This window comes from Nothoprocta perdicaria, unplaced genomic scaffold, assembly GCF_003342845.1.
Source record: "Nothoprocta perdicaria isolate Ctin4 unplaced genomic scaffold, notPer1 scaffold_8, whole genome shotgun sequence".
Lineage (NCBI taxonomy): Eukaryota > Metazoa > Chordata > Aves > Tinamiformes > Tinamidae > Nothoprocta > Nothoprocta perdicaria.
In genome coordinates, this window is record NW_020456087.1 from 6,764,827 (window position 1) to 6,792,666 (window position 27,840).

The following is a 27,840-nucleotide window of genomic DNA, read 5'->3' on the forward strand; positions in this document are numbered from 1 at the left end:
TAAAAACCTCCAAATTTGCTCAGGAAAATAGAAATACAACGCAACGTCAATAAAGGCCATGAGCTGGCCTGTGTAAGTTACTAAGTACACAGACATCACTCTACAACATTAGGAGCAAGCCCCAGGATGTTTGGAAAGCTCTGAGTTGTGACAGACAAGGCAGGATTCCTGCCATGCTCTGCATTTCCAAGGCAGTTATCCACTACATGGTGAGGGGGGGATGTACCCACTGTGCCCGACTGCATCAGGTTTGGCCTGGGAAGGGGAATTTCCTTCTAGCAAGTCCTTCCTCTGGGGTTCTGGCCTCAGCAGAGGTGTTATTCAGGCAGTGACACCGCTTCAAAGCAGCGTTTTCTCACACTGTGCCTTCCTTCAGCTCTTTACATCCTGCTGAGCCTTTCCCAGGCTCACTTCCATTCTCCTGACAGTTTTTCACTTTTTACTCTCTGCTGGCATGGGAAAAGTTTAAGATGAGAATTATTTTGTACAAAAGTTTGTCTGGGAAAAAAAAAAAAAGGCTACAAATGTTACTTACTGATCAAAAATAAAAGTTCACCTCTTGGGAGTCTGCCCTGAAGAACAGAAGGAAGAATGTGATATTAACACTACAGTGTCTTCATAGTCTGACTAGACAAATAGTCTAAATATCAGAGAATTGAAGGTATTCATGCTTCCATAAAGAAGCAGTAAATGTATTAAGCAAACAACAAAAACAAAAAATAGCTCTATAGCCATAGAACTGACCATGAATTTCTTAAAATGTGTGTCACCACAGCAGTTAACAAAGAAATGCAGATATTTTATGTAGATTCCTATTTACGCTACCAGCTCTTAATTATGGATTGTATTACTGAATGCCAGCATGTTGATTTAAATGAGTCATGCGAGAAGCAAACTAGATATAACCAAATTTTCCAATCTGCATGAATAAAAATGTCACCTTTTGACATCTTAATGGGCCAAAAATCCAAACACAACAATTTCTCCTTTATCAGCCCTACCTTCACACAAACAGCCAGGAATGTTGACCTGAAAGAAGCCCTACATCCTGCCTGAGAACTGCTAGCCAGGTTTATCAGTGCTGTACAAATGACCAAGGCAGATATGAAAAAACAGTCTATACAGGATTTATTCTAAGCAGCTGTTCCAATACATATGGAGATAATGTAGAGTATTTACACAGCAACKATCATAATACACAGACACCATGTTCTATTTACAAAATTCTAATTTTCAATGACACAGCCACCAGTGGTTTGAGGGAATTCTCCCCAGTCGAAGCAGTTAACTGGATTCCTATCATAGAATGTTGCAAAATTTCACAATTACAAAGTTCTCTGATGGAAAGATGTATTTAAAAGGCAGCAGATACAAAGGGTCACAGGTGTGCATTTCTGACACTTCAAAGTCTTAAATTGTCCTGTTTTGTTTTGCCCATTAACTGTGACTGGCTAAAACGTTGAAGAAGTGAAAAACTTCATCCTTATCCATCACTGCYACTTCAGTTGCACACTCAGTGCACATTACTGGATGGTATATTTCCTCCTCCTCTTGATTTGTCTGCATGGAGGCAGCTTCTTTGTTGTGCTTCATTTTCTTGTTTCTTTTATTTAGTTTCTTTCTGTATTTCAGAATTTCCTCTTTGTTAACGGAGCAGTTCATCACAAACATGGCTCTATACTGTGTTTTGTAGGATTCGTGCCTATGAAAAAGGGAAGAAAACGCAAGTCATGCAACAGATAAAAACTCTGCTTCCAAGAAGCTGGTTCACAATCCTCACTGGAAATGGGACTGAAGACAGAAAGTACCACGCCAAAGGGCTGAAGGCCAAGCAAATATAAAGTCTTACAGAAAAAAATAAAAGCACTATAAAATAACAAAAATGGAACTGTTGCTATCTGTCTTGTYTTTAAGGTAAAGTATTTAAAAATACATTGGTTCTTACTAAAGTACTAAAGCAAACACCCCTGGAGCACAATGCCATTACCATTAGCGCATCAGGTATGRCTATTTAGTGCTGCCAACAGGCAAAAGATCATGAAGCAGTGAGTGCAAACCATGCCAATAACGACATTTACACAATAAAACTTTCCTGTAAATTGGAAATTTATTTAGAAACAACCATCACTGACATATAACACCTTAAAAAAACAACATGTCTATAATAAAATTTAAAATCTATTTCCAGCTGCCATTGATGTAATAGCTAAAAAACTCACGCAGGGTATGCAGTAAATTCAGGGCTGCATCAATAAAATAATATCCCTCAGATGGTCTTTTTACCTCAGGTTCAATGAGATCACAGAGGGCCGCCCCAGCCAGCGCTGCCCTGACTTTGCCCGGCTCTGCTGCTCCCGGAGCACCGCGGAGCCTTTTCAACTTACTAAGTTCCACAAAAATCAATCCGTCAACATAGTTTTCTGAGAGCTTAGCAAGCYCAAATACTCAACTATAGCAGTACCAAAAAGCAAAACGGAAAAGAGAGGAAACTCAGCATTTATATGATTTGATGTTACTCTGGAATTTTATCCTCAATTACCAAAACACTCAGTAATTGACAGGTAGGTTATTCCTCATTTCACAGGGCTTCTTCCTCCTTTTATTTTTTCTTAATCACRAGTCCTCCACCTAGCACAGATTAGGAGCACAGCAGCAGATACTTGACAGCTATGAATTCACCTCTTCATCCTTTGTTAACATAGCTATACTCCCAGCCACAGTTGCTTACCTTCAAAAAAGCAAGAACACACTGTTTTGGTTTTGCCTAACTCACCAAAACAAGGCATCTTTGCACAAAAATACCAGCTACCCTGGTGTAACTCCATGCATTTGAAAACTTTTTACATTTTAAATTCTCTATTAAATAAACCAAGCCGATGTATTTTTCTGTAAACAAATTCRGCCTGAACTTCCCATGCAGTCGACATGAAAAGGCTCTTTTATGGTTCACCCTCCCCACTATGCTCAAGTTTTGTCCCGTTCAACTCTTTTCCACCCCGTGTCGCAGGTTAAACTGATCATTAACTCTTCAAACTAGTATTCAAGTCTAAATCTGATTCRCATACACCTGCCTCCTTTTGACTAGTTCTGCCTCCCTGGAGAGTTGAGCAAATCACTAAATACACTAAAAATATAAACACACTGAAAAAAAAAATCACAAACATTACGAAGAGCCTCCTTATTGTTCCCCACTTACCTCTGACAGTCCAGGCACAACGTTGTCATGCAAGCAGGGCAATTCAGGACCGCATCACTATTTGGAACCGCTCGAGGCTTTTGCCGCTGTTGCTGCACTCGTGTCTGATTCCGGTACCTGCCATTTGGAGGAGGGAGGCAAGAGGGGCAACACGGGTAACTATCTGCTGTTGGGCATATCAACTCAACTGCCAAATCTTAAAACATACCACTAAGTGTTTGACTGTTTCTAGACACCTTTTTTTTTTTGCCACACACACAGTGTGTGATTAAAAACACCACCAAAAAAAAGAAACACCTGTATCTTTGCATTTACTTGGTACACAGGATTCTCACTTTATAAGACATATGCATCTGAAGAGTGGATTTATGCTTAATAATCCTCTGTTTGGAGGAGGAAAAGTTTCCAAGTGCAGTCTCAGMAGATGACAAATTAATCTTGCTCTTTTCCATAGATTTACGTGGAGAATTTACTTCATCTGCAACACCCTAAGAATACTAATTTTCTCCTTGACCTCTCAAAAACACGTCAGGTAAGGCTGCTTTGTGCTGTTCGTGATTGATCTGGCTGCCTCGTGTCCTGCTAAATTCTTGGAAAAATAACTTTCCAACTRGAAATGATGTATTTAGCAGAAGTCAGTATTAACAAAGCAATGGCATCATAAGGTATTAAAAATGAAGTTAGCAAGTCTTTAAACCTTTTCATACATAGCACAGCTATTTTGATGAGAATGACAGATAAAAATGGTTTACTAGGAAATTTCAAGAAATTGGAAATTCTGGAATTGTGTAATTTTGAGAGGCAGCCTCATTATGTACATTACATACATATAACATTTTTCAGTCTTCAAAATTTCCTGTGCTGCAGATTCCAAATCAAAGCTCAACAGCAAGCTTTTTCCTTTACATTCAGCATATTCATTTTTTTTTTTTTCAGTTTATGATGTGCATCTTGCAGTTCAAATATACACTGTTTCTTACCCTCTCCTTTGTGAATCTACCCACTCTTGGTCTCGACTGTCTTCCTCTGGGTCATACAGCAGCTCATCATTGGAAAGAATTCGGCGCTGCTGATGTTTTCTTCTTTTCCGGGCATCCTGTGTCACTGCAAGGTTTATGCAAGCTCAGGTCAGCAACACCAGCACCCATCACACACACACCACGATTCTCTACTTACCTAACTAAAATCTGGTTTTCTTCAATCTCCTTTTCTGTTCATGCAATAAGTCTGAACTAAAACATAAGGTCTAGCTCAGCCCTCCTCCAGAGGCATCAACCCAAGGAATTAATACATTGGAATAGTATTCCATAAAGCTGCAGTAGTGATGTTGAGATGATAGAGCATGGAAACTCCCCGTAAAGACACTCCTCACAAGCTGTCCCCAAYCTCCCAACTGATTCTACAGGGCCCGAGGTGGTGCAGCTGTCCCCATATCTTCCTCTCTCCTCAAGCATTTACCTGTTCTATCTTCATCCTCTGAATCAGAATCAAAGTAAACRTCATCGTAGTATTTTGAAGTAGTGGCAAGGTCAGACTGTCCAGTACTTGAGGAAGTACCTGTGTGTAAAATCAGAGAAAATATCCCACAAAAGGACAGCAGAACACATGGTCCAGAACAAGCCCCCATTGGTGAGTTACTCTATCCAAGAGCGTTCTGCTTTATAGGGGTTTGTTCAGTACCAGGGCTACAACTCATCCCCCGGCCCTCCCCATCCACACTGCTTGTGTCACTTCATTCACAGGTGCTCTCTCAGAGCAAAGCAGCTTCGTCCCTCTCACACTGCCTCACAAACTTTGATTAAACTTGTACATACACAAAAAATGCATTTCAGAACCACAAAATTCCAAAAATGCACGAGGCCAAATGCCAATCACATTGGACAGTTTCCACCGAAAATGTATTTCATTGTGGATGTATTTAATGGTTTAAAGGTGGCCACATCTTCCTAATGGCATTCAAAAAAATTTTGCTTCATGAAGAATAAAAATCCTATATTGAAATCAAAACCACTCTATTAAAATCAAAACTTCCTGATTCTGCAGGAATCAAGAGAATTTGCAACTTTAAAATAGGTTAAAAAAACAGGTCTCTGAATGCCAAAGAAAGCAATCTACTGCACTCAAAACCCAGCACAGAAAAACCTCTAGTGCCACTGTGCTGTTTGATAAAGCTTGTAACTACCTACAGGTGAGGGAGAAAGATTATTATCTTTCCTACTTTCTCCACAGATGATTTGGAATTCCACAGAACGCTCTTCCCGTCTTTAAGAAAGGGCTCCAAATCTAGAYAGTATTAGTAGTTGGTGAGCAGAGAAAGTACATGAGACATCAACCTGCTTAAGTTTTACAATTAAGTATGTGGCTGATAAAACCAAGCATTATAGACAGGGGGAAAGAAAGGTTTTGATCCAACAAACAGAAACCACAGAGAAATCTGTGGGGGAAAAAAAAAGAGGAAATCAAGCCCCAAAACAAAGACTTACAAAAGGTGAAGCAGAAGCGTTCCCTGAACTAGTGCCTCGTGCTCATTTGTGCACAAGGGAACAGACTTTCTATGATTTTATGATCTCGGACAGCCCTTAGCTGTCATTCCCACGCACAGAACAACACACGCCCTCAGGTGGGCACCACTTCCCCGGCCATCTCCCAGGCAAGCAGACGCCTGAGCGCACTCACCCGTTTCCACGGCCTTCCACTGGCCTTCCATGGTGCTCACGGYGGTGCTGAGCTCCGCCTCCATCTCCTTCTGGAACTCATCCTCGCTGGAAGACTCGCTCTCCCCAGTGAGGCACTCGCGGAGCAGCTTCCGCTTCTGGTCGGGRGTGCCGTGCAGGAGCACGTCCACCTCGTCCTCGGAGCTGCGCAGGCAAGCGCCACGCGCGCCCTTACCGCCGCTGCCCCATGACCGGCACCCGCTCGCTCCGGAAAGGCGACCCGAGGGCAGCGCCGGCCCGGCGCGCCCAGCGACGCGCGCGGGACCCCCGGGGCCTCCCCGCGGCACCTGCTCAGGGCGCGCTCCTCGTCGCTCGGCTCCTCCACCACGTACGGATCGTCCTCCTCCCGCAGGCGGCTCATGGCGGCGCCCGCCACCGGCCGCGCCGCCGCCTTCGCGCATGCGCGGGAGCCTCCCCCCACACACGCGCAGACACGCACTTCCGGCGGGCTACGTCACGCCACGCCCTCCAACGGTCACCGCGAGCCCCAACGGCTTCCGCCGCCATGGCGGCCCCTGGCGGCGCCTGCGGTTGGGTSCCCTCGTCCCCTTCCCCTTCGCCACCCCCCTGCCCTAGGGCAGGGCTCAAGAGAGACACCCAATACCAAGAGACTTGAAAAAAATTTAATGAGCTAGTAACAGTGAACAACGAGCACTACGCTAAAAACGGTTCCCACAGCCTACTTAAAATATTTACAAGTGTGGTAAGGGTATGTACAGCGCGGCCGTCAGCCCTTGCTCTTTAAAGGCGAGTTCCTTGGGAGCTGCTCCTGCGCGCTACGTGGGAGAGGAGCCACATAGAGTTAGCAGTGTAAGTGCTAGGAGGGCAAAGCGTCRCTGCTAAGGCAGGAGGGCGGCGGGCACCTCCCGCCGCAGCCAGGCTGCTCGGCCGCACCTCGGCCCGGAACGTGCCTCCTTAGGAACATTCACACGTGCAGCGCTCGAGGAGACGTTTACTGCACCGGGCAATGCTTTTGTGAGGCAGTGCGGAGGGTCTGTAAGCACAGACTGAGTTATTTTGGTCTGCATCTCCAAACATAAAAGCCCATCCATCCAAACAGCTGCTGCTCTATTAAAGCCCTATAAAACAGCAGTCCCACTGTGAAGGACAATCTAGCAAGTAAAGCCTAAGTTCATGATATTCCAAAAATCACACAACAGAACAGCAGCTCCTGGAACAGGTTTGTGGTTCAAATGAGACAAGCAACATATAAAAAAGACCAAGGATTCAAACTACATTAAAAAAATAAAAATCAGAGCTCCAAGTTTTAAGTCCAGTTAGCAGACTGAGATCTTTTTCAGGCATTCTTTCTTGGGCGGTACCTTCAGCTTTTTCCTGTTTCAAGTACAGCTTCTTATTTTTAAGCAAAGAATGGGCAATATTATCTCTCCTTGGTGTCCTACACACTTTCTGCTACTCCACTTTGCCTTCTGCAAAGCAACAAAGAAGTTCCCTTAAAAGYATTTCTGCCAAAGAAATTGCAAAGGCAGCCAAGCCCACAAAAATTTAAGTACTGTGGATAGGAAAGTCATGGACCACCTGAGAGGCAAATGGCTAAACCTGAGGATGAGAGCGAGAAGTTACTGGGCGAGTAGTYAGTGTCGGACCAATCCAGGATTCATCAGTGGTTTTACAGGATGAATACAGAAAATGCTAATAAAATTAATGTGATTTACTAGAAAATATTAAGCTTACAGATGATACAGTGTCTGCATATATTTTAGAAAAATCATTGATTTCATGGTTTATTTTACAATAATTGGATTAGTCTACAAGTTAAGGCAAACATACTAATGCATTTGCTTTTCTTTTTAAAATGATAGTTATAAAGGTTACACAAAGTTCTCCAAAATTTCTAAGAAATGTTCACAATTAAAAAAAAAAAGATTAAATTCCTTGGTATCAGTACATGGAGAAAACTATGACAGGGTATACAATGCATTATAGTAACAATATCGAAATATCTAATGGTAATATTTTGTCCATTTGAACAGTATTTCAAATGCCAACTTCAGAAATTACTTACAAAGGTAAATAAGATTGGCAGCCATATCATACTATTCATAACATGAACATAATTATATTGGCTACTTTCACACAAACAGAGCATTTGGTTTCTGAAGAATGAAAGCATAGAATGATTAAATAAACATGAATATGTATGGATAACAAGTATGCTGTTGCTTCATATAGTCTGGAGCTACTTTTCAGATTTTGTTTTTTTAATTATTTTGAAAAGAGGAGGARCTTGCTTATGTGTACTTTGTCAAAGGATTTCTCCCGGGAATCTTAAATGCCTATTTAAAGACACAAAAACAAACATCCAGAGGAGAGCAGCCCTTGTCAGTGGGAGGACGGAGTGTTGCTTATGTGTCACCATTTAACACTGCCAGGCAGCTCTGCAGCAGCTGTAAATTACCCTGTAAAAAAATACAGAAAACTATGACCACATTCCCCTATTTTCTTCTTCCCTTTTGGCAATTGCTATCTAAAGAGATCTTTTTACATTCMCCACTGAAGGAGAAGAGATGTGTATTACACATATGCAGAAATATTTAAATAACTCATCTTCAAGATTGCTCCTACACAGTAACACTGGGCTGTAAAACTTAAAAAAAAAAACAAATAAAACAAAAACAAACAACAACAAAAAAYCCTTGAGATACAAAATAAGCATTTACTGACCTTTCCATGTTTCTTCACAATTTGGTTACTAAAGCTCTATTTTCTGGGCGCACAAAAAAAATACTGCAGAATATTCTTTTAGCAATGAAGGGCACAGTTAAACCATTCTATTTGTATAGATTAATGGCAGTACTATCATTGAAATATTATATGCATAGCACAAGTATTCATATACTGAAGAACACTGGATTCCTTAAGCAATGGTAGCCATTTCTCAGCGCTCACCATCTCCTGCCTAACATATACACTTAAGTTTGCAGCCTCGACCCTTGTTTTAAAGGCATGAAAATGCTAACTTATTTAACATAGTTAAAACATTCAGTATAAAGCATAAAGGCCAACTTTCTGATTTCTGAGTAACTTTTAAAACCTGGTGGTTATAAAGATACCCTTTTGAATTAAGCAAATAGAGTCCACAAGTAAGGAGACAGAGAAAGCCAAGAATTACTTTCCAGAATAAACAGTATTCACATTATTTTGTGCATTCATTTATGCTTAGATCACTTTAAACTACTAACAGCTCACTAATAAATAACTATTGGATTTATTCCCAGGTAAGAAGTCGCTGTGTACGAAACAAAAATTTAGGTTATTAAGAATGTTAAACTAAATAAAATGAAAATTAAAAAAAATAAAATGCAAGTAAATACTCTGAACATCCAAACATGGGAGAAACCGCTTCAACCTAGTACACCTTTCAATATTATTAAAAAAAAAAAAAAAAARCACACTGACRGTGGCTCCAAAGAAAATTGCATGCAACTGAGCATTATTTGTAGTTATATTTTGCATATTCTTGATAAATAGTTTATTTAACTATCAAAGGATTTGTAACTCTTGCTGTATCAGATGAAAGTGACCCTCAGTAAACGGGGGAGGACAGAAGTCCCTGAAAAGCTCAGAAACCATAGCTATCCCTCACTAGGATACCTGCAATTAAGCAATTAACAAAGTTAAAGGCTTCGGACCAAAAGACTCCTTAGTTTGCATACATGTCTACAGAATCATTTTGTCTCTTCCAGAAGACTGCTACTTCCATTAAGGCTTGAACAGATTGGGTTTTTATGCTTACGCTAGCAAAAAAGCAGTCACAAGCTACTTCAGAGAGTTCCTAATTCTATGATACAGACAGGTTCTTACATGCAAGATGCATGGAGACTCGGGGGTCTGTCTTGGCAGAGCACAGAAGGATTCATAAATCTAATTCTGTGTCACTGTGACAGCCGATCACTAGCTAGGAATGAGGTCATGAATGAAACACAGTATTTCCTCCATGTGAAGTGTGCTTGTGCGTGCATATTACCTATAATGAAAGTGTGCCAGTGATCTTTTGCCTCTTCTCAGCTCCTAAGCATGAAGTATATTTGTAATTTACAGGCTACTATGTAACACTGTAAAGAAGACAGGGTATTGAAGAGGTCATTCATATAGCAATCATTTACAGACACAGTCAACCAGTTTACTGAAATTTCACAGGTGAAATTTGAGGGGTGAAATTTTAGACAGATTCAGCTTCATCAAGTTTACAAGGCTCTCAAAAACAATCTGATTTAAATTATGATAAACTAAGGGACAACAGAGGCTGTGAGTCATGGCTCTRGGTGCTCTATTGGACATTCCCGTGCCTATTGCAATGTAACTCTACAACATCCTATATTTTATGATTAGCAGAAAAAGTGTTTCTTCACAATTCCTAGATTACTAAACACTAGGCAATGACAGAATAATGCCAGCAAAAATATGGGGTTTTTTTTCTTTCTTTCTTTTCTTCCGGGAGAGTCAGTAAACTGACAAAGCATTTAATGAAAACAATTTGCTTTGGGTTCTGGTTCCTCCTCTTCTGCCAATTCAAAATAGAAATTTGTGGCCAGTAAGGCAGCAAATTCTTCTTCCACTAGAACTCAGAGGCAAGAGCTTATATTAAGATGCATAGAAAAGACATGTTTACATTTTTGGAGAGAGATTGCTGTCTTAGTTACAATTTGTATGTCAAACATCAAACCACTCTAAAAGCATAGCCAAGGCTCTAAGAATACATCTAACACTAAACATTTCTCTGTTTTGTGAAGGAAGTATATACATTAAGGTATCAAAATGCTTCCATTTTTAAGTACCTTTACCTTATCTAAAAATAATTTATTAAAAATAAGCAGAAAACTCCATATAACAGCTTTTACCTCCGTCTTACTGCACAGCTGCACACATAACAGAGCCAGCCCAAGGGGAAGGGACAGTCTTGCATCACTAGCCTTCTTGGCAGCAGTCTGAACTTTCATCAACTTAAAACTATTCTCAAAACACAGTCTGATTTTCAGTTAGAGCCTCGTAAGATATGCAGCGGATTAAAACAAGTAGTTTAGAAGAAAGTAATACAAATGTAAATTGGCACAGTCACCATGATACATACAGTGTCCTTGCTTTACTAAAAGCCTGACTTTCACCTCCTTCTCGAGCAGTGACTGCTTTATTAGCAGCCCCACTGGCAGATACAGCCCAGGGAGCAGCAGCCACCTCTCAGAACCAGTGCTGAGTACTTTAGTTGCTCTGACTTCTTTGATACAGTGACCTTTATTTTAGGATTTCTATTTTTCTTTTCACTAAAACCGTACAAGTGCCTTTTAAGCACAAGTCATGCAGAAAAACTCAGTGGGACTGAACTTCTCTCAAGAGCAACCTGTCGGGTGAACTCCAGCACCCGAGCCTGCTCAGTGTTTTTTATTCCAGGCAGCTTCAAGTCCAGAAGCTACATAGCTAGATTCAGCTATGCCAGATGCTTCTCTATGAGTATGTATACAGGATGGAGCTACCCCTTCCAGCAAAAAAGACAAAAACAAACAACACACACAGTGAAAGACTGGCAGCAAACAGCTCTCCAACTCCCCTAGTTTCTTCTCTTTAAATATTTTTTTTTTCTTTTTACACTGAAAAAAGCACATACAGCTGAATAACTGGCAAGTTTGGGAGTGCTGCACTTCACATGATAGTCCAAGCCAAACAATTCTCAGTTTGAAGCTGAGATTTAATACTTCACATGTTTAGTATTTAACATTTAAAATGCTGCAGTGGCTGCAAAAACAGCACGACAAGGATTACAGATGCAACAGTCAAAGCATTATGTCCAGAATATTAAAGCAGGGGGCTTTTGGTCTTGCTTGATGCTTTGCTTGTCCCCATGAAAAAGTTCTTTTTGCCTCTTCTTACTCTATTCATCTTAACCCAGTCAAATCCAGAATCACTGGAAAGAATTGCTCCTGATTTTCCGGCTTTAATCCCTGACTTCATACAGGTCCTCTCTCTGTGTGATCTCGTCCTGAACTGTTATACATGTATAGCCTATCCTATACATTAGGCCTCCAGCATCTGGATCAGGTGAAACCACTTCCTATCTCCCAGTAAAATGGTAAGGTTTTAAAATAGGGAGGTATTCAAACTTCGAAGCACTAAGATAGCTACACAAACACAAAACTGTAGTCAAAACTGTCTTCAACAAGAGCGTTTCAAAGGCACCTCAAACACACTAGTCCCACAGAGATTTTTCACCCACACTCATGCTCTATTATTCAAGGAAGCTGAGAATAAAATTCACCTTTCCATGAGATGCTTACCTTAAAGTTCCCCTTTCTAGACATGAAGTGTAATATCATACAAAACTATTTGGCTATTCCAGCGTATAATATTGAAGAAGCAGTTGAACTATAGGCCAGAAAGGACCCCAATTACCTTAGCATGCTTTAATTCCAGTTCTGCTAGTTCCACTAGATTTTTTCGGAATGCTGCAACTCTTCTCGTCTTAAAGTCTATCAGTTCTGCATAAAATAAAATAAAAAAAAATTATTCATTAACAGTATCATTGCTGCAGAGCAATGCATTGCATTGCATAAAAGATCACTGCAACTCCTCAACTCCACCCATTTTTTTGTGACGGCAGTGTGCATGATTTTAACATTAAATTCTCCTCTAMTGCATGCACTTTTCTTTCAAGACCGGTATGTGATAAGCTCTAGAGAAGCTACCACGCTGTGACTGGCATGAAGAACAGGGGAAGTAAGCATGTTTTTGCATTCACCTCTGTGGCTAACAGGATCTTTGATCCTCCACTGTCTCATTTACAGAAATCATTAGCCAGATTTACAAGGTCAGAGAATTCTTTCAACTGATAAAGACAGAAAAAGGTGGTGATTAAATATTGTACTAATCTGCCTCAAATATTGAGTCAGATGTCTGCTTACTCATAACAATCTTAACCTTAAGAAAAAAAGGTGCAAGTTAAGTTTCCAGGGAAGAAGCAACATAAAAATAGTTTCCTCTTCTCCAGAGCTACTATAAATCTGCATCTTCAGTGAAATCTCATTTCATGATTTCTCCCTCTTCTGATCTAGTATCATTTGCTACAGACTGCTACCCTCACAGGACAATGCATAAAACCTTCAAGTTCAATACTACTTGAAAAAGGCTGGGTTTGGCTTTATTGCTCAGAATTTTCCTTGTGGTAACAAATAATTTGCATCTAGGCATAGAGGGAATCCAGCCAAGAAATTCTGACATTGACATTATCAACTAATGGAGCTGTCAGGATCCAAAGGAAAACATCGTATAAACTTTCCAAAATAAGCAAATACCGATTAAAAGGTAACAGCTCCCTTCCTAGGAATCACAGAGCAAAAATATACCCTCATTAACACTGTCTTCAAATCTGTTAATTTTCAAATGCTAACATACAATAAAAGATTACCTTGTTTTGCCGATTCAGATATTTTCTCAAATTTCTGACAGCATATCTGCTGAGTGGTTTCAGCCTGCAGCACATCTTTATTTTTTGCTCTTGCTTTATCCAAAGCCTTATTAGCGTTTTCATAATCCACTAGTGACCTAGATCTTCTGTATAGGAGATCCTATGGAGGGGAAAAAAAAAAAAAGTGTGAAGGATCTATATCTACGAAGACTATACTCTAGTATGTAACACATAATCAAAAACAATCAGATTAGTTTTGGTCTCTCTTGGTGAAATAATTTTTAGTCTTATTATATTTCAGTTATTACAGAATTATTCTCATCACATGCAAGTTGCAGAAATCTCTGTACTGGATAATACAAGCAATTTAATATTCTTTGGTCAGCATCATATTTAATACTCTTTGTCTGACAGAGGCTAGCACCAGAGAGCTTGCATGATGCTGCAAAAACACTAAGAAGAACCATGGAAAATTTCATGGCTTTCCAGGTTAGAAACAAATTACTATTTAGATTATGGATTTGAAATACACACAGGGATTAGAAACAGCACGAGTCTTCTCTATGATCTTACAAATACAAACATTCTTGTCAATCAAACATTTTCACTCCAGCAACACCCTAAGAATGAAATTTACCATAGGTAAATGATCTAAAGTTTGGCCCACATTTTTGTATCAGCTCTTGCACAACCTGATCTGAAATAGTATCCATTTTTAACCTTAACAGTAGAAATGCTTGCAGTTCACAAGCATCAAAAGCTCTTCCACATTTTTAATTTCACTGCAAGATTTGGTAAGTGACTGAAGTGGATCACGCAGTCCTAAGTAATTGCGTTGCTACAACTTAACAGCAGAGATGTAGTTTTTACAGTTGAGGGAGAAAAAGCAAGCCAGAAATTGCAGCATCTTACCCTACCCACTTAGTTTTTCTTATCAAATACTACTGATAGTGTTTCTGAACACTGAACAGAAATACAAATTCACCTTAGCAGCTTGAGATTCCCTTAAGTAGTACTTCAGAAGATCAGAAAGTTTAAGATCTTCATCAGCAGACACCCGGGCCTCTATTTTCTGGAAAAAAAAAACAGTATGTAAAAATACTAATTTTAAAATATCCAGACTTCAGATACTCACTTGGATATATAAAGATATATAACTCAATATAGAGTTATAAACTCAATATAGAAGCACTCATAAAACGGCCATATAATAATGTCTAATTAACATTAGCACTTCCAGGAGGTATACAAAGATATCTAAGAAGGTCTCATAATACATACCCTTGTTTTGTCAAATAATTCTGATACCTTCAGGAAAAATCTGCATGAAAGAAACATCAACAGCTTTAATGGAATTTAGGTTATATGACAACATAAATTTTAAAAGTTTAATTACTTGCAATATATAAGTCAAACAATAGGCTATGCATGACAATATTAAGTCTTTAAAGGCATTGTTTAGAATTATAATTTACAGAATTCTGAGAGTGCATTCTGCTCACTGCAGAAATTGCAGTGCTTCAGAAAATTGGCATTTGTGCAATTTAAGTACAAGACAAAATTATAACGGTTGGTTTTACCTAAAGAATAACTAAACAGCTCAAGGACTCTTTATACTTGCAAAAATTAAATTCTGAAGCAGTCCTATATATTAGCAAGCTTTCTTCACTCAAGTTTCCACGCACTTTTCTTCACATAATGAGACATACACCCTACTTGAAATTTTAGAATTTGGGCAGTTTAAGCAAAGGTAGCATCACCACAGGAGAAAATCCAGRGGACATAGGGTTCATATATCAGCAGAGTCAATTACAGGAAAATCATTTTATTTTGAAAGAAGMTGAACAGGATATATGACTCAGACTCCCAGGGGCTATATAAAATTTCAATATTATGGGAATACTTGCAAAGATAACACTGTGACACATGCAGACCGACAGAAGCTACTTGCACAGGCATCTCCTACCCTAACACGAGCTCCAACTGAAGAGCAGACATTCATAAGCGTCAACGAAGATTTTGAAGGTATTTAAGTTCCACTTTCAGGTACTGAAATGGTTCATATTCAAGTTTAAAGTTCAAAGGACAAATGTCTATATAAATGACTCTATTTTCCAAGTTTTGGAATCTCTGTAGAAAAATCTCTAATTGTATTCAATAATGATAAATTCTGTTCTTACTATAACTAAAGGGATATTAGTCACTATTCAAATACTGCTACTTAGCAAACTTCCCATGAATGAATAACAAAATCTTACTTGCATATATCTGTAGAATCCTGTGTTCCTAACGCATATAATGAGGAWCCAATTCTGTTATAGTCATCTGCTACATCTAGAAGAAAAAGCAAATATTTGTTTTAATACCTCATTTTGCTCCTTTATGCAACTTTTGAAGGGCATCACTTGCTCTATTTATTCAAGAGTACGCATTTTTCTAGAAGGCACCCAGCTCTAATACAATAAAAAAAAAATCTAACTAAAATTCATTTATGTTATATATTACTTCACATCCTAAGCACAGCTCTTCCTGTGTGGGGGATTGGAAAATTATGAAATCTATAAYTTGTCTGAGCATATTTAATACACTTAGTACTTGCTAGGTGAAGTTTTTTGTGCAACATTGTTAGATTTTCCCTTTTTTTCTTTAAATGGAAGATGTATAAAGTCAGGACAAATTATATTTTAAAACAAGGTTGTTTAAAAAAAACATGGAGACACTTTGATACGATAGAATTTGTTGTAATTATGTTTTATTTTTAGGGTTGTGTGTTACCTTCCGATTAATTATTCCATAACATCATTATGAAATTAATAATAACTTGCAACTAACAGCAGCATTAGGGTGTACCCTTTACTTGCTTCTCTCAAATATAAAAGTAGATTTTCGGCTGTGAGTAGGGAGCCAGTATCTTTGCAGACACTGCACCTCTCTGTAGGTCACAAGTAAGTTATCCATAAACCCCAGATCACCAGTTGCAAAAAACAGCTTCCCAGGCCATTGCTCTACTTGTCCAAACAGAATGTCAACAGGCACTTCTCTACATTCTAGCTAATACTGTTTTCATCTCGGGAAAAGAACTCACTTTTGTGTGATCTTGTCATTTTATCAGATTTGGCAGAGGCATCTTTGACTCGGTTGTGGTATTCTACAAGGAATGTTCTTTCATGTTCAAAGAAATCATCCACGTCCTACAAAAAACATTTTCAAAAAGAGGTTCTCATTCATTCTTTTTACTCCAATTCATATACATGACTTTTCATATATTGCAGTTGCTGTAACATGAAATGAAATCTGTATCTTATCAAAGAACATTAACACACTGATTTTTTCCTCATTTATTTGAAGATTTATATTACACATTTTAACAAGTATCCTAGAGGGGTAGGTCACTAACCTGAAATGAAGTGTTAGCTACTTAATAAAAGGACATCTAAAAGTAAAATAAGGGGTGGGGAAAGATCCACAGATTGTGCAAATCACAGAATAGTTGAGGTAGGAAGGGACCTCTGGAGATTATCTAGYGCGCCCCTCCTGCTCCAGCAGGGACACCTAGAGCACGTTGTGCATCCTGATGCCAATATCCAAGGATGGAGATTGCAYGATGTGTCTGTGCAACCTGTGCCAGTGCTCTGTCATCCTCACAGTAATGATTTTTTCAAGTTTTTTAAAATATTCAGATAGAACTGCACTACGTAGATTACAAWAGGCGATTTACATTTATTTACATTAACATAAATAAAAAGACACAACAACATCAAATTTTAGTATCGAAAGACAAAGCAGTAAACACCTTTACTCCAGAAACAATGACTCCATCTGCTGATTTAACCATGTTTTTAAAGAAGTCTTCAAGCTTCTCTTTCTTGTTTTTCCCACGAACACTCAACTGAAAAATAAAGTTTTTGGTCACATTAGCTAATTTGCTGGAGATAATAAAAGCTTTTAGGGGGGGCAGTAACAACACAGCAAAGCTGGCTTCCTCTAAATCAGTTTTCCTGCTCTCAGTCTTATATACGCCTTAATGGTGGGATCAGGCCMCAGGTGCCCCTGAGTGACAGGCTACCCTCAGGGACCGGCCTGTCTTTTATCCCTAATGAGCTCTCCCAGAAAACAGCAAAGGCAACAACATCCCAGCACTTACAGATAATTGCAAACGCAGGAGGTGTATGTTCAAGGTTTCAGTAATACAGCATTTATCATGCACAGTAAAGCTGCTCACAAGTTAAGCCAATATGACCGGGTTTTCCTCTTCTAAGTAGTAAAGTGACAGGCACTTTTTCAGGAAGTACAGAAGCATTTACACCTCACTGTGCTGACAGTGCCAATTTCACAGTCTCCTCACAGTCTTCCTGGCAGGCTAAATTTGCCCAAATGTACAAAACAGAGTTCCTGAAGCAGCTGACACGTCTAGGTCAGGCAACAAGAGTACCAGCTTTAACATATTTTGAAGTTAAAAATGTATTCAAAGGAACCAACCTGTCATGATGGTTCCTTGACACTACATTGATCAAAGTTTCAATTGCATTATTAAAAATTCTTTATTATCAAAGCAGTTAATCAGAAAACTTCTTTGATTATATAAAGAACAATTACAATTGTGACTCCAAATCCTAAAAGGTAGCGTTCTGTTTTTGTTGCATTGTGCTTTCTTTTTCAAAAGATTTTTAATAAAGGAGTGGAGAGATATGATACCACATGCAAATCACCAACAGAAGTTAAACTTTTTAACTTAAAGTATATTCATTTCATATAAAGACTTCTAATATTGAAGCTAGAGCACATTTTGGGTCTCCAGGTGGCAGCCAAATGCACTTTTATTGAGCTAAATGAATTTTTAACCTTTAAGATATATATATGTATGTTTGGTATGAGGAACCGATGCAGCTTGCTTTGGAAGGTAAAAAGCAATTTCAGCAATTTTCCAGGCTGCCATAAAAGTACATCTTGATTTCTCCTGTTAGCATATCGGTTTTCAATACTCACATCCTGATTATATTCCAAGAAGACATGGAAATTTAAATCCTTTCTCAAAATGGGATGCGCTGCTACACGACACAAAAACACTTCATGCATCGCAACTGTCTTCTTGAATATTGCCAAATATTCACTGAAAAGAAGAAGACAGATGTAAGAGTTTCACATGAAGCAATTAAGTTTCAAATAAGCCTAATGAGAAGTTTTAAGAGATCCTTATTAAAGATAAAAGATGGCAAACCCAACACAATAAAGGCTATTACTCTGACATCTGATACATATATAAATACATAGTACAATATAAATACAAAGGGGAAATTAGAAAAGCTAACATTCCGACTTTTAAAGAAGACTCAGTAAACACATTCTAATTTTTAAGACTAGCTGTCACACAGCCTGGTTTGCTACAAGCTTAACCCGTATTTAAGTGTCCTGCTGCTGCATTGCCCAAAAAYCAAGAAATGGAGATATTGCTTCCAGACAGTATATAGCTGATGTGCAAATTGCTTCCCCCCATCTCCATCCCCTGAGCTATGCGCACCCTCCTCACTTATTTGTCTTTAAGTGTCCATGGAGTTTGTTAGCTCTTTGGAACAGGAGCCTTTTACAGAAAAATGCTTATAGATGCTTTATAGTTGCTGAGAAAGCATCTGGCCTTTTGGGRCTGCAACTTGCATGGAAGTTTTGCTTTAAAGAGTTCTAAATGTGAAATTAAGTGCTGCACTTGGTAAATACAGCCAAGAAAAAACATGATTAATCATCCCAATCACACAGTTGTGTAGTTCAAGCAATTCAACTTTAAAGCTTTAAACTTAATTCAACTTCAACTTTCAATTTAATTAAGAGGAAGGCATTCGTAAGAACACAAGATTGCTACAGTTCGTTTTGCTTTGCAAATGCAGTTAACACAACGTAACTTGCCCAGAAACGAGGAAGGGGCTCTTTTCCCTGCTCTCTTGTCAGACAGTGAAACAGTAACACTTTTGCTTCCACTATGCGCAAGGAGGTTAAGACTTACATACCAGCAAACCAGCAGGGCCAGTGTTGGGAGATGTTTCATCTCCATGAGTGCAGTAGTCATTCAGTGAAGACAAAAAAGGAGGATGCAGAGGATGGAGGTGGCAGTAGAAGAAACCCCAAGTTTTCTGTGTTATCCAACCCCTAACCAGACCACAAGAGAATCATGATCAGGGCCGCTGGAAAACCACAGACTCTTCAAAATTTATAGTGTTTTGCTAACTTCCAGCTTCCTGCATATTGTTATCTACCCTGCTATCAAATTATGCTGTATGCATCACTAATACAGGGCTTTTAAAGCTCACAGTAGCTGGAGGCAGGAAAGAAAGGACCAGTTCTAAGGGACCTCTTTTCTTGCCAACTCCAAGCTCTCGAGAGAAGCAGTCTAGAAGCAGTGTAAATATACACTTGAAGACTAAAACTAACAACAGGAAAAAGATCAAAGCAGTGAGCGCATTACAACAAAAGTGCRTGGAGCAAGGAGAAACTTCACTGCTTTACTCAATATAGAACAAAACSTTATTGCAGACATTAAATTCACAATAAGAGAAGACACTATATTGCGGAATTATATTCTCCTTGTTAAAAAAATAATTTAAAAAAAAWTTWAAAAAAAGGCAGGARGGAGATTTTCTAGTAATCTCCAAACTTCCTGGGAAACAGAAGGYTGGCATCTATGCTCATCGTACCAAGCATATGCAAAAAAAATTAGTTCAGTTTACATCACATACACATCTTAAAGTTTCATCATACTTAAAAAGACATGAAATGTCAGAACTAAAAATCGCTAAAAATGGCTACCTCTGATTTTTGGTTTGCAAAAAAAAACCCAAAAAACAAAGTGTTGCCTTACAAAAGTATGTTTCAAGAACAAAAAAAACCCAAAAACACAAAGTGTTGCYTTGCAAAAGAAAGTTTCAAGAACATGCAGATTTTCTTCCAGTTTTATAAAGTCGTTTATTAAACTGCTCTAACTTCTGGGCAGCGATTTCTCCAATTTTCCTACTGGCTCTGATCATGATCACTAAGTTAACCCTGGTTATACAGCAACTGGGTGCTCACGCCTACATCTTGCATAAAGGATCATTACAGTGAGATCAGAAACACAGGAAAGCAAACAGAATTAATAAAGGGAGAGAAATAGTAATCATGTCTACATACGCCTCCAGTTCTTGTTTCATCTTGGTGAATTCCTCTTTAGTCATTGATCCTTCCCCTTCTCCAAGTTTCTGCAATTTCTCCCTTGAGGCATCGAAGTCAGGCCTGGGTGGTGCTGGAGGAATCTGGAAATGAATCAAAGTTTTTGTGTGTGTGTGCATGCGAGTGCTTTTCAAGTCTCTTGCAGCTTCTTAATACACAGCTCTCCCTTTCCTTGTTTATTAAGGCATTCATGGACACATTCTCTTATGAACGAGCTAGACATTCTGCATTACTAGGTCAATTCTGGAGATTACTAAAGAACTAAGTAAAAGTTTCAGTCGTTCCATTGCAACAGAAATCAAACACCACCTGACTACCTACCAGTACAGAAAATTAAAACTTTAAARCACAATTTTATTGTTATTTTTGCTTTAGCCTATTTGTTAAGGATTGTTTCTTGTTTAAAGAAAAAAAGAACCCAGATGATTATTTTCACACCACCCATTTATAACTCTTGAAAACATTTAATCAAAAATCATCTGTATTATTTGCAGACACAAGTTCTTTCTCGCAGAACTGTTAAGATTAAAGATACATCTGYTGAAATAACAAAGCACATAGCAGACAAGTCCCTAATCTACTTATTCTTTTAATATTGTATATTAATGTTGAAAGAGGAAACACTGTAATAAAGAGACACAAAACAAAGCTAGGTTAAGGTCACATTTAAGTACACCAGTATTAATATATTAATCTTAAGAAAAAATATATATATATACACCCAGTCTACTTAGTAAACCATTCAAAACTAATTACTACCATTCTGAAGGTCTGTTCCTCCCAAGTAACCCCTCTTAATAAAAACGACTAGCTCAAGAACAGTATCAAACACCACAGACTGACTGAAGAGTATGTTACAATTAAAGTAATCAGGAATACACATTATGCATTGATTCAATAGATCCATTCACTCAAACACAATATTAAATATATGGCTTCCATACCAAGATAACAAACATTCCAATTTTTAAGTATAACAGTAACACCCAATTTTAACAGGTACTTTCATACAGTAACTATWTGGGAGACATCTATGTCCTGCACACTTTAAATAAACTAGAAAGCCAAAGTCAGTGGGCATTAAAACACTCCACAGCTTCAAGTAGATTTTGCTTGCCCCTCCTCGCCCCTTTTTTTTTAAATCGCCCTCCCAGCTGATTTATGGGAAAAGGATTCTGATTTTAAAAGCTCAATTATTGCAGAGTTCAGCTACTGCACTCTTTGCCATTCCAGCTAAAACAATGGAAACATGAAACTAACTTMAATAGTTGTGTGCAAGAACAATAGCACCATGTTATAAAGATCATCTATCTCCAACATTTTAGTGTTGTGGGCTAAAACTACACTAGGATACAGATAAAACATTAAACAACTCACTCCTGCAGTTTGATTACAGAAGAAATGAGCACAATCCACTGCACTTAAAAGCAGATATAAGTATTTTTGATCCACTTCTAGGAAAACAGGATATAGCGGAAGACTTACAATACAGCCATTACGGAATACTTACAATATAGCCAGCATAGTCCTCATTCTCAACGAAGGAATCATGAAGCCAAATAAACTCTTCATGTTGACGAACAACAGAAAATTCATTTTGTTTGAAATTTGGTAAGGAACTCTAAGGGGGGGGAAATGGGAAGAAATGATGAAAAAAGCCCAAGTTTTTCATTATTATATGAAAAAGTCTTAAAGAAAGAATAAAAAATATCCCTGCAAAAATAATCCCAATATCTAGATAAGGATTTGAAAAAATGTTTGAACAGTAAGTTATCTTTTTCTTAATTAGTACATCAGCCAACTGGAATGGCATGTCCAGAGAGAGATTCCATCCAAACTCAATCATTCTATGAGTGATTCTGCCATAAATAAACCTTTACATCTAATTAAAAAAGCAAAAAAAGCAAATACCCAGTGATTATTAACAAAACTTGAACAGAACTCCACTATGAAATATTTTCAGAACTTCACTATGAAATCTTTTTAGAATCTGAAACAAGGTCTAATCTCATGAAAAAAACACTGAGGAATATTTAGGTATATTAAAGATTATGCCTGGAAATAGGCCAGTTAATAAGCATGGGAATAACATGACAAGCCAACCATCCAGAAAACTGTCAGTCATTTTTTCTAAACTGTCTTAGGGTTGCCTTCCTTTTATTTCTTTTTCAACCTTCTTAAGGAATTTTTGCATTTTTTTCTACAGCTGACACATTCTTTAAACAAGAGATTGTGCTTTTTTTTTTGTTTCCTTTGAAAGGTATTACATTTGTCTCAATAAATAATACAAGCAAACTTTCTTTCCTATACAGAAGTTTTCAGTGTACAAGATTTTACCTTTGTGTGGACAGTGAATTTCACTTTGTCCCTCTCACTGAGTGCATCTGAAATATCCACTTGCAGAGCAGCATCAGTCTGGAGATCTACATTTATGGCTCTAAGCTAAACAAAGAAATATCTATTTAGCTTAAAAATAAAAATTAAAAAATAAAAAAAGAACTTTACAGAGCTAAGTTTCCTTGGAAGCCTTTTCCTAACAGTATTTTTAAAACAGCACTATAAATGCAAGGAGTATGGTTATTCAATTTCACATATACACCCAGGACATATAAAAAGATAGCTCTGAAATCTCACAAAGTGATACAAAATTTACATTAAATAGAAAATGGAACAATGATCCAATACAGAAAATTCCAACAATATCTATGCACTGTAATTAGAAGAGTCGTTTCGGGCAGTAACTGGACCAATGCTCCACTGGTACTCAATGAAACTAACAGGATTCCTTTTATAGCTCTGCTGTTTTAGAGCAATTTACTGCACAACAATTTCTTCATCACCATTAACGAACACTCAGAACAATTTTTACAAGTACYAAGGCTCATTCTGAAACCCCTTGAAATCACATTAAAATCATTTCTGACAATTCCACACTTACAAGGCTCACTTTTTACTGCGACATTGCGTTTTCCTGTGTTGCTGTTCTAGGAGTAGCACATTCTACTGAATAAGAACATGTTGCTGTACAAAGAAAAAGCACTTCCCCCTCCAAGTTCCTTCTGGATTGCTTTTTCAAGTCTCCGCTCAAGTACAAAATTGCTTAGTATCAGCAGCTCCTAGTACAAAGCCTACACAGAGCGGGTTTTGAATGGCATGCTGCAGGGCACTGAGATCTGGGAAGGACTGTTAGGAAGGAAGCACCAGCTCGCGGATCTTGTTGCCTCTCGTTACCCTAAAACACTGCAGCACTTGGCACTAACTCCTATTCCTCACTTCTCTCTTTGCCCTCAGTGCACACGACTGCTGCTTATATGGCAACAATCTGCCAACAGAGCTTACAATCAGCATATTAATATATGCCAAAATCACTCGTCTAGCATATTCTGCTGAATTAGCATTTACCACACATACAGTTAAGCGATCCTCAGCAAAAGGTGTGAAGTATTAAAATCACCCCCACAGTAACATACTATTCCCTTCAGGAATCTTCCTCACTCCCACCCAGGCTTAGGGATCACGGCCTCACACAAAGTCAGGATATTACTGTGCATCAATCCAGTGAATCTCTCTTCTCCAAAGGAAAGCTCCCATCTCCTACCGAGCTTTCAATGTGCTTAGCATCTAATTTAAGAAAGAAAAATACAATCTGACATACCAATGTCTGCCTTATCTCAGCACGAAGACGTTAAAACTCGGCTTCTTTGCAGTATGGTTTGTTTTTACATTCCTCAGAATAAATTAATAAATACAGAATAACCTCAGCAAATAATCTTTATCATCCAAACAGAACTTTTGCAATCTAYCCCAGATCATAAATGCTTTGTCCTTTTGTTCTCTCCCTCTTCTTTTCTTTATAAAGTAGCATAACACAAAATTCCAAGATTYTGGAATCTGTTTGTCACTAGTGCTTCTGCAGTGTGTAGTGTAGCAGACCCAGGCCACGTGCACTGGTCACAGGTTCAGAAACAAGATGTCCTTCTGTGCTGAGGAAATTAAAAGCAAACAGGGCAACTTCACTTATCACACAGAGGTCTAAAGCTCTATTTCTTYGACTGTCACAAGTTTAAGTCAGTTTAACCGTATGCTACTTTATAATATCTAGCCTGACTGCCAACAGGGAATGTTTTCATCTGCAACGGAAATGAAGCATTTTGTAAAAGGTATCAAAGACAATGAGAAAGTTGAAAGACTCCAAATTTATTCATGTGGCACAATGGTTCATATTGTATTACTGGGAATCAAATACACAAACGACATCCTCACACCACAAGCTCTTCATCACTACCTCTAAAGAAAACTGCCACCAAGAGATGCTTTTCTAGTTATCCAGGAGTATCATATATAATGTTACATACATCTACATAACATATAACGCTACAGAATCCCCCGAAGTCTGATTTGGATAAAAGCTGAAGTGAAACTACCTTAAATTCTGAAATCCTGGAGATGGCATAGAGTCCCTCTGTCTCTGATCCCGTTATAAACACATGAAAGATAGCACAATAATTCTACACATTACTACATGCTCTATACCCTTGCTGACTATCTTGAAAAACAAAAGCTAATTTCTCTTAACAGCTCCCTGTGCTACTAACCCATGCTCTGCAAAGGCTATGCCTTATTCAAAGGGTCTAGAAAATATCAGAGGCCAAAAAGAGAGCCAAGTGATGCTATCATACTAAAAGAAATAGAAAAATGTGAGAGAATTCGGCAGCTAAGCTCTTGTTCAAGGACCAAATAGGTATCAAATGATATTGGGAGTTGCTGCAGACAAGGGAAAYAACCCAGCCTTACCTTCCTGCTCCTCAGTATCGTCATCCTTTGACAGCAACTACAATACGTTAACCTCTTCCCCAAAAGTTAAGAGAAACCAGGTCCTTTTCCAAAGAGCTCTTTGTAAAGAATTGGAGAAATACTCAGAGCAAGGAAACAAACAATTCACAGCAAAAGATTACTTAGTGCCACTACAGCATTAGGTTTCTCCCAGACCTGTTCTAAGTGATAGGTGGTTTCCTTTAAAAGAGTAAACAAGAAYACTAGCCAAGTATATAGCTATAAAAATACACAAGACAGCACTAGTAGGGCAATACTATAATACTATACTTGTTCTTTAAGCACATGTTGTTTGTGCAGAGAAATCACATACAAAAAGAAAAAAAAAGGAACCCACTCAGAGTACTCAGAGTGGACTCAACAGACTCAGAAAAGGAATTTCTCCAAGTTCATCTATGCAGACCATTAATAACAAGTTCCTTCTGCAGACCACCCACTGCTACTTCCTCAAAGTTGATTCTCAGTCCTCCATTTTAAYACCAACCGGAAAAATGCTCCATATGGTATAACACATTTGTTAGAAAATTACTGTTTTATGTGGCCCAACATGATTTCCAGTCTTCCTTTCACCCTACCTCCCCAACAAGGCTAAACTCAAGGCAACTGTAGCTTACCAACATGATTCTGCCAAGACAAAAAGGTTGGCGTAACAGCCTTCAAGTTCTGTAAAGGAAAGGACCCTTATTTCCAAAACTGGAAGCTTAGTTATTTTAAACAGAAGTTGCTACCTAGCCTTTCTGCAACTCGAGGCTTGACTTACCCTTCCCTCCCTTTCTTTTTCTTTTTTTTGTCTTAAAGCAGAAGGTGACAAATCAGAGCCAGGGAAATACCTAAGGAAATAATATTTTTTACTGCTGCTACCAAGAAAAAGAGAAGCTACGTTTCTGAAGATGAAAGCACAGGGAACATAGTTATAAGCAGGCAGTTATGAACAAGGAGGACGACTCTTTTCTACCTCAGTTTTGGTTACTGGAGTGAGTGGGATAAGAAAAAAGCTGGACTGCACTTGGATAACAGAGATGTAGGCTGTCCAATAGCACAAACAAAGTTACTAAGAGATTTATAAAGGGCTTAAAAATACATATGAATTCTGACTACCTGTAGTCTGAACAGGAGAAAAGGAGTTCACAGGAACAGACTTCCATTCTTAAGTTCTACCTACAGCTTCGGATACAGAAAATTACACAGTTCCAAGTCTGTCTCTCATATTTAGAGACAAYAGGCATAAAAAYTGACTCCACTGTTAACATATTCTACAGCCCAAGTCCTGAAGATACTCAAGGCACTACAATTTCCACTTTTCCTTCTCTTCATCCAGTATTCTTACCAAAGGATTTAGATAATTTAAGGCACAAGCTCTGCAGTGGGCAGAACAGGCCTAGTACRTTACCAGGCATCAAGGATAATATTCCCTTTTGACTTCACGGTCATAAACTGGAGCATAAAATGCATGGGAATCCAGTGAAAATTCTCACTACTCTTTAAAAATCCCTTGATATTACACTTGAGTATGGCACACGTGACAAAAATGTACACCAGTGCAGTCATTCAGATTTGCATTTTTAGTATTCAGCACCTTTATTCRGGGAATGACGGATATAGCTACTTTAATAACCTGCCACAGCCAAGCCAATCGGTGTTCATTCCCAAAAGGAGCTCTCCCATCTCACTCGAAGTCATTCCTTCTCAAGAGACTGAACGATGGGAGCAATCAGTCTGCATCAGTTACACTACATAAGCTCATAACAGTTGCTTGAGACAGGGCAGTTATAGAAAGATGGATAGCACAGTCATGAAGAGAGGATAAACAAAGGCCAGATTCAGGAGGCCAGGGAGAAAGCTTTTCCCATCAAGAAACATAACCACAGCATCCTGGACTGACTGTAATTCACACAGTGAGAGAACTTCTTTCCAACAGTAAGTTTATCATGTGCTGAGCCTGCAATATAAGCCTYCTATTGTTGTGAGGGAGGCACCCCAGGCCTTAGGTGCTCCGTCCTCCCTAGGCCCRGGTCAGGCCAGGTGCTCTCCTCCAGGCTGCTCAACATAGGCATGGGCCCAGTAGCCCGAGAGGGAGCGAGGCAGGGACGTGACATGGGGTGACAGAGGGATAAAATACCGATTTCCTGCAGTGCTCACAGACCTGCCCCAAGTTACTCCATCAAAAGCACTAGTGAGCAACTTGGCTGACTGAAAAATGAAGAGATAAATAAAAAATGACAGCAAAATAGGCGTTGCTGAGCCCAGAGGCAGGCCGCGCTGCTCCCACCGCAGACCCCAGCAGCGCCCGCCGCTGCCTCCGGCCGCCACGCAGGGGCTCGGGCTGGGGCCCGGCGGGGGAGGCCCCGGTGCTGCCCCCCGCCCCGCGCCCCGCGGCACTCACCCCCCGGTCCTCCTCCGAGAGGAAATCTGGGCCGTCGTCCGAGCCTTCCTGCTGGGGGCGGCGGGGGGACACAAAGCGCACAGGTTAGCACCGACCCGCCCGC

General features: G+C 39.0%; 2 protein-coding genes across 2 annotated transcripts; both read right to left on the minus strand.

The window, feature by feature from the left end:
- Positions 1-1,116: 1,116 nt before the first annotated feature.
- Positions 1,117-6,287, minus strand: EAPP (E2F associated phosphoprotein). The gene is made up of 6 exons (XM_026051880.1): positions 6,198-6,287; positions 5,873-6,054; positions 4,655-4,753; positions 4,177-4,300; positions 3,197-3,313; positions 1,117-1,702 (listed from the first exon to the last, which is right to left on the minus strand). The coding sequence occupies exons 1-6, from the start codon at positions 6,269-6,271 to the stop codon at positions 1,438-1,440; spliced, it is 861 nt and encodes a 286-aa protein (XP_025907665.1). The 5' UTR covers positions 6,272-6,287; the 3' UTR covers positions 1,117-1,437.
- A 688-nt stretch (positions 6,288-6,975) lies between these two features.
- On the minus strand, positions 6,976-27,821 carry SNX6 (sorting nexin 6; the record flags this gene model as incomplete). The annotated part of the gene is made up of 13 exons (XM_026051848.1): positions 6,976-8,330; positions 12,316-12,401; positions 13,328-13,487; positions 14,313-14,399; positions 14,609-14,648; positions 15,586-15,661; positions 16,413-16,518; positions 17,121-17,216; positions 18,314-18,437; positions 20,483-20,604; positions 22,032-22,142; positions 22,859-22,963; positions 27,738-27,821. Coding segments are annotated over 13 exons (1,251 nt in total), but the record flags the coding sequence as incomplete, so codon positions are not given.
- Positions 27,822-27,840: the final 19 nt, after the last annotated feature.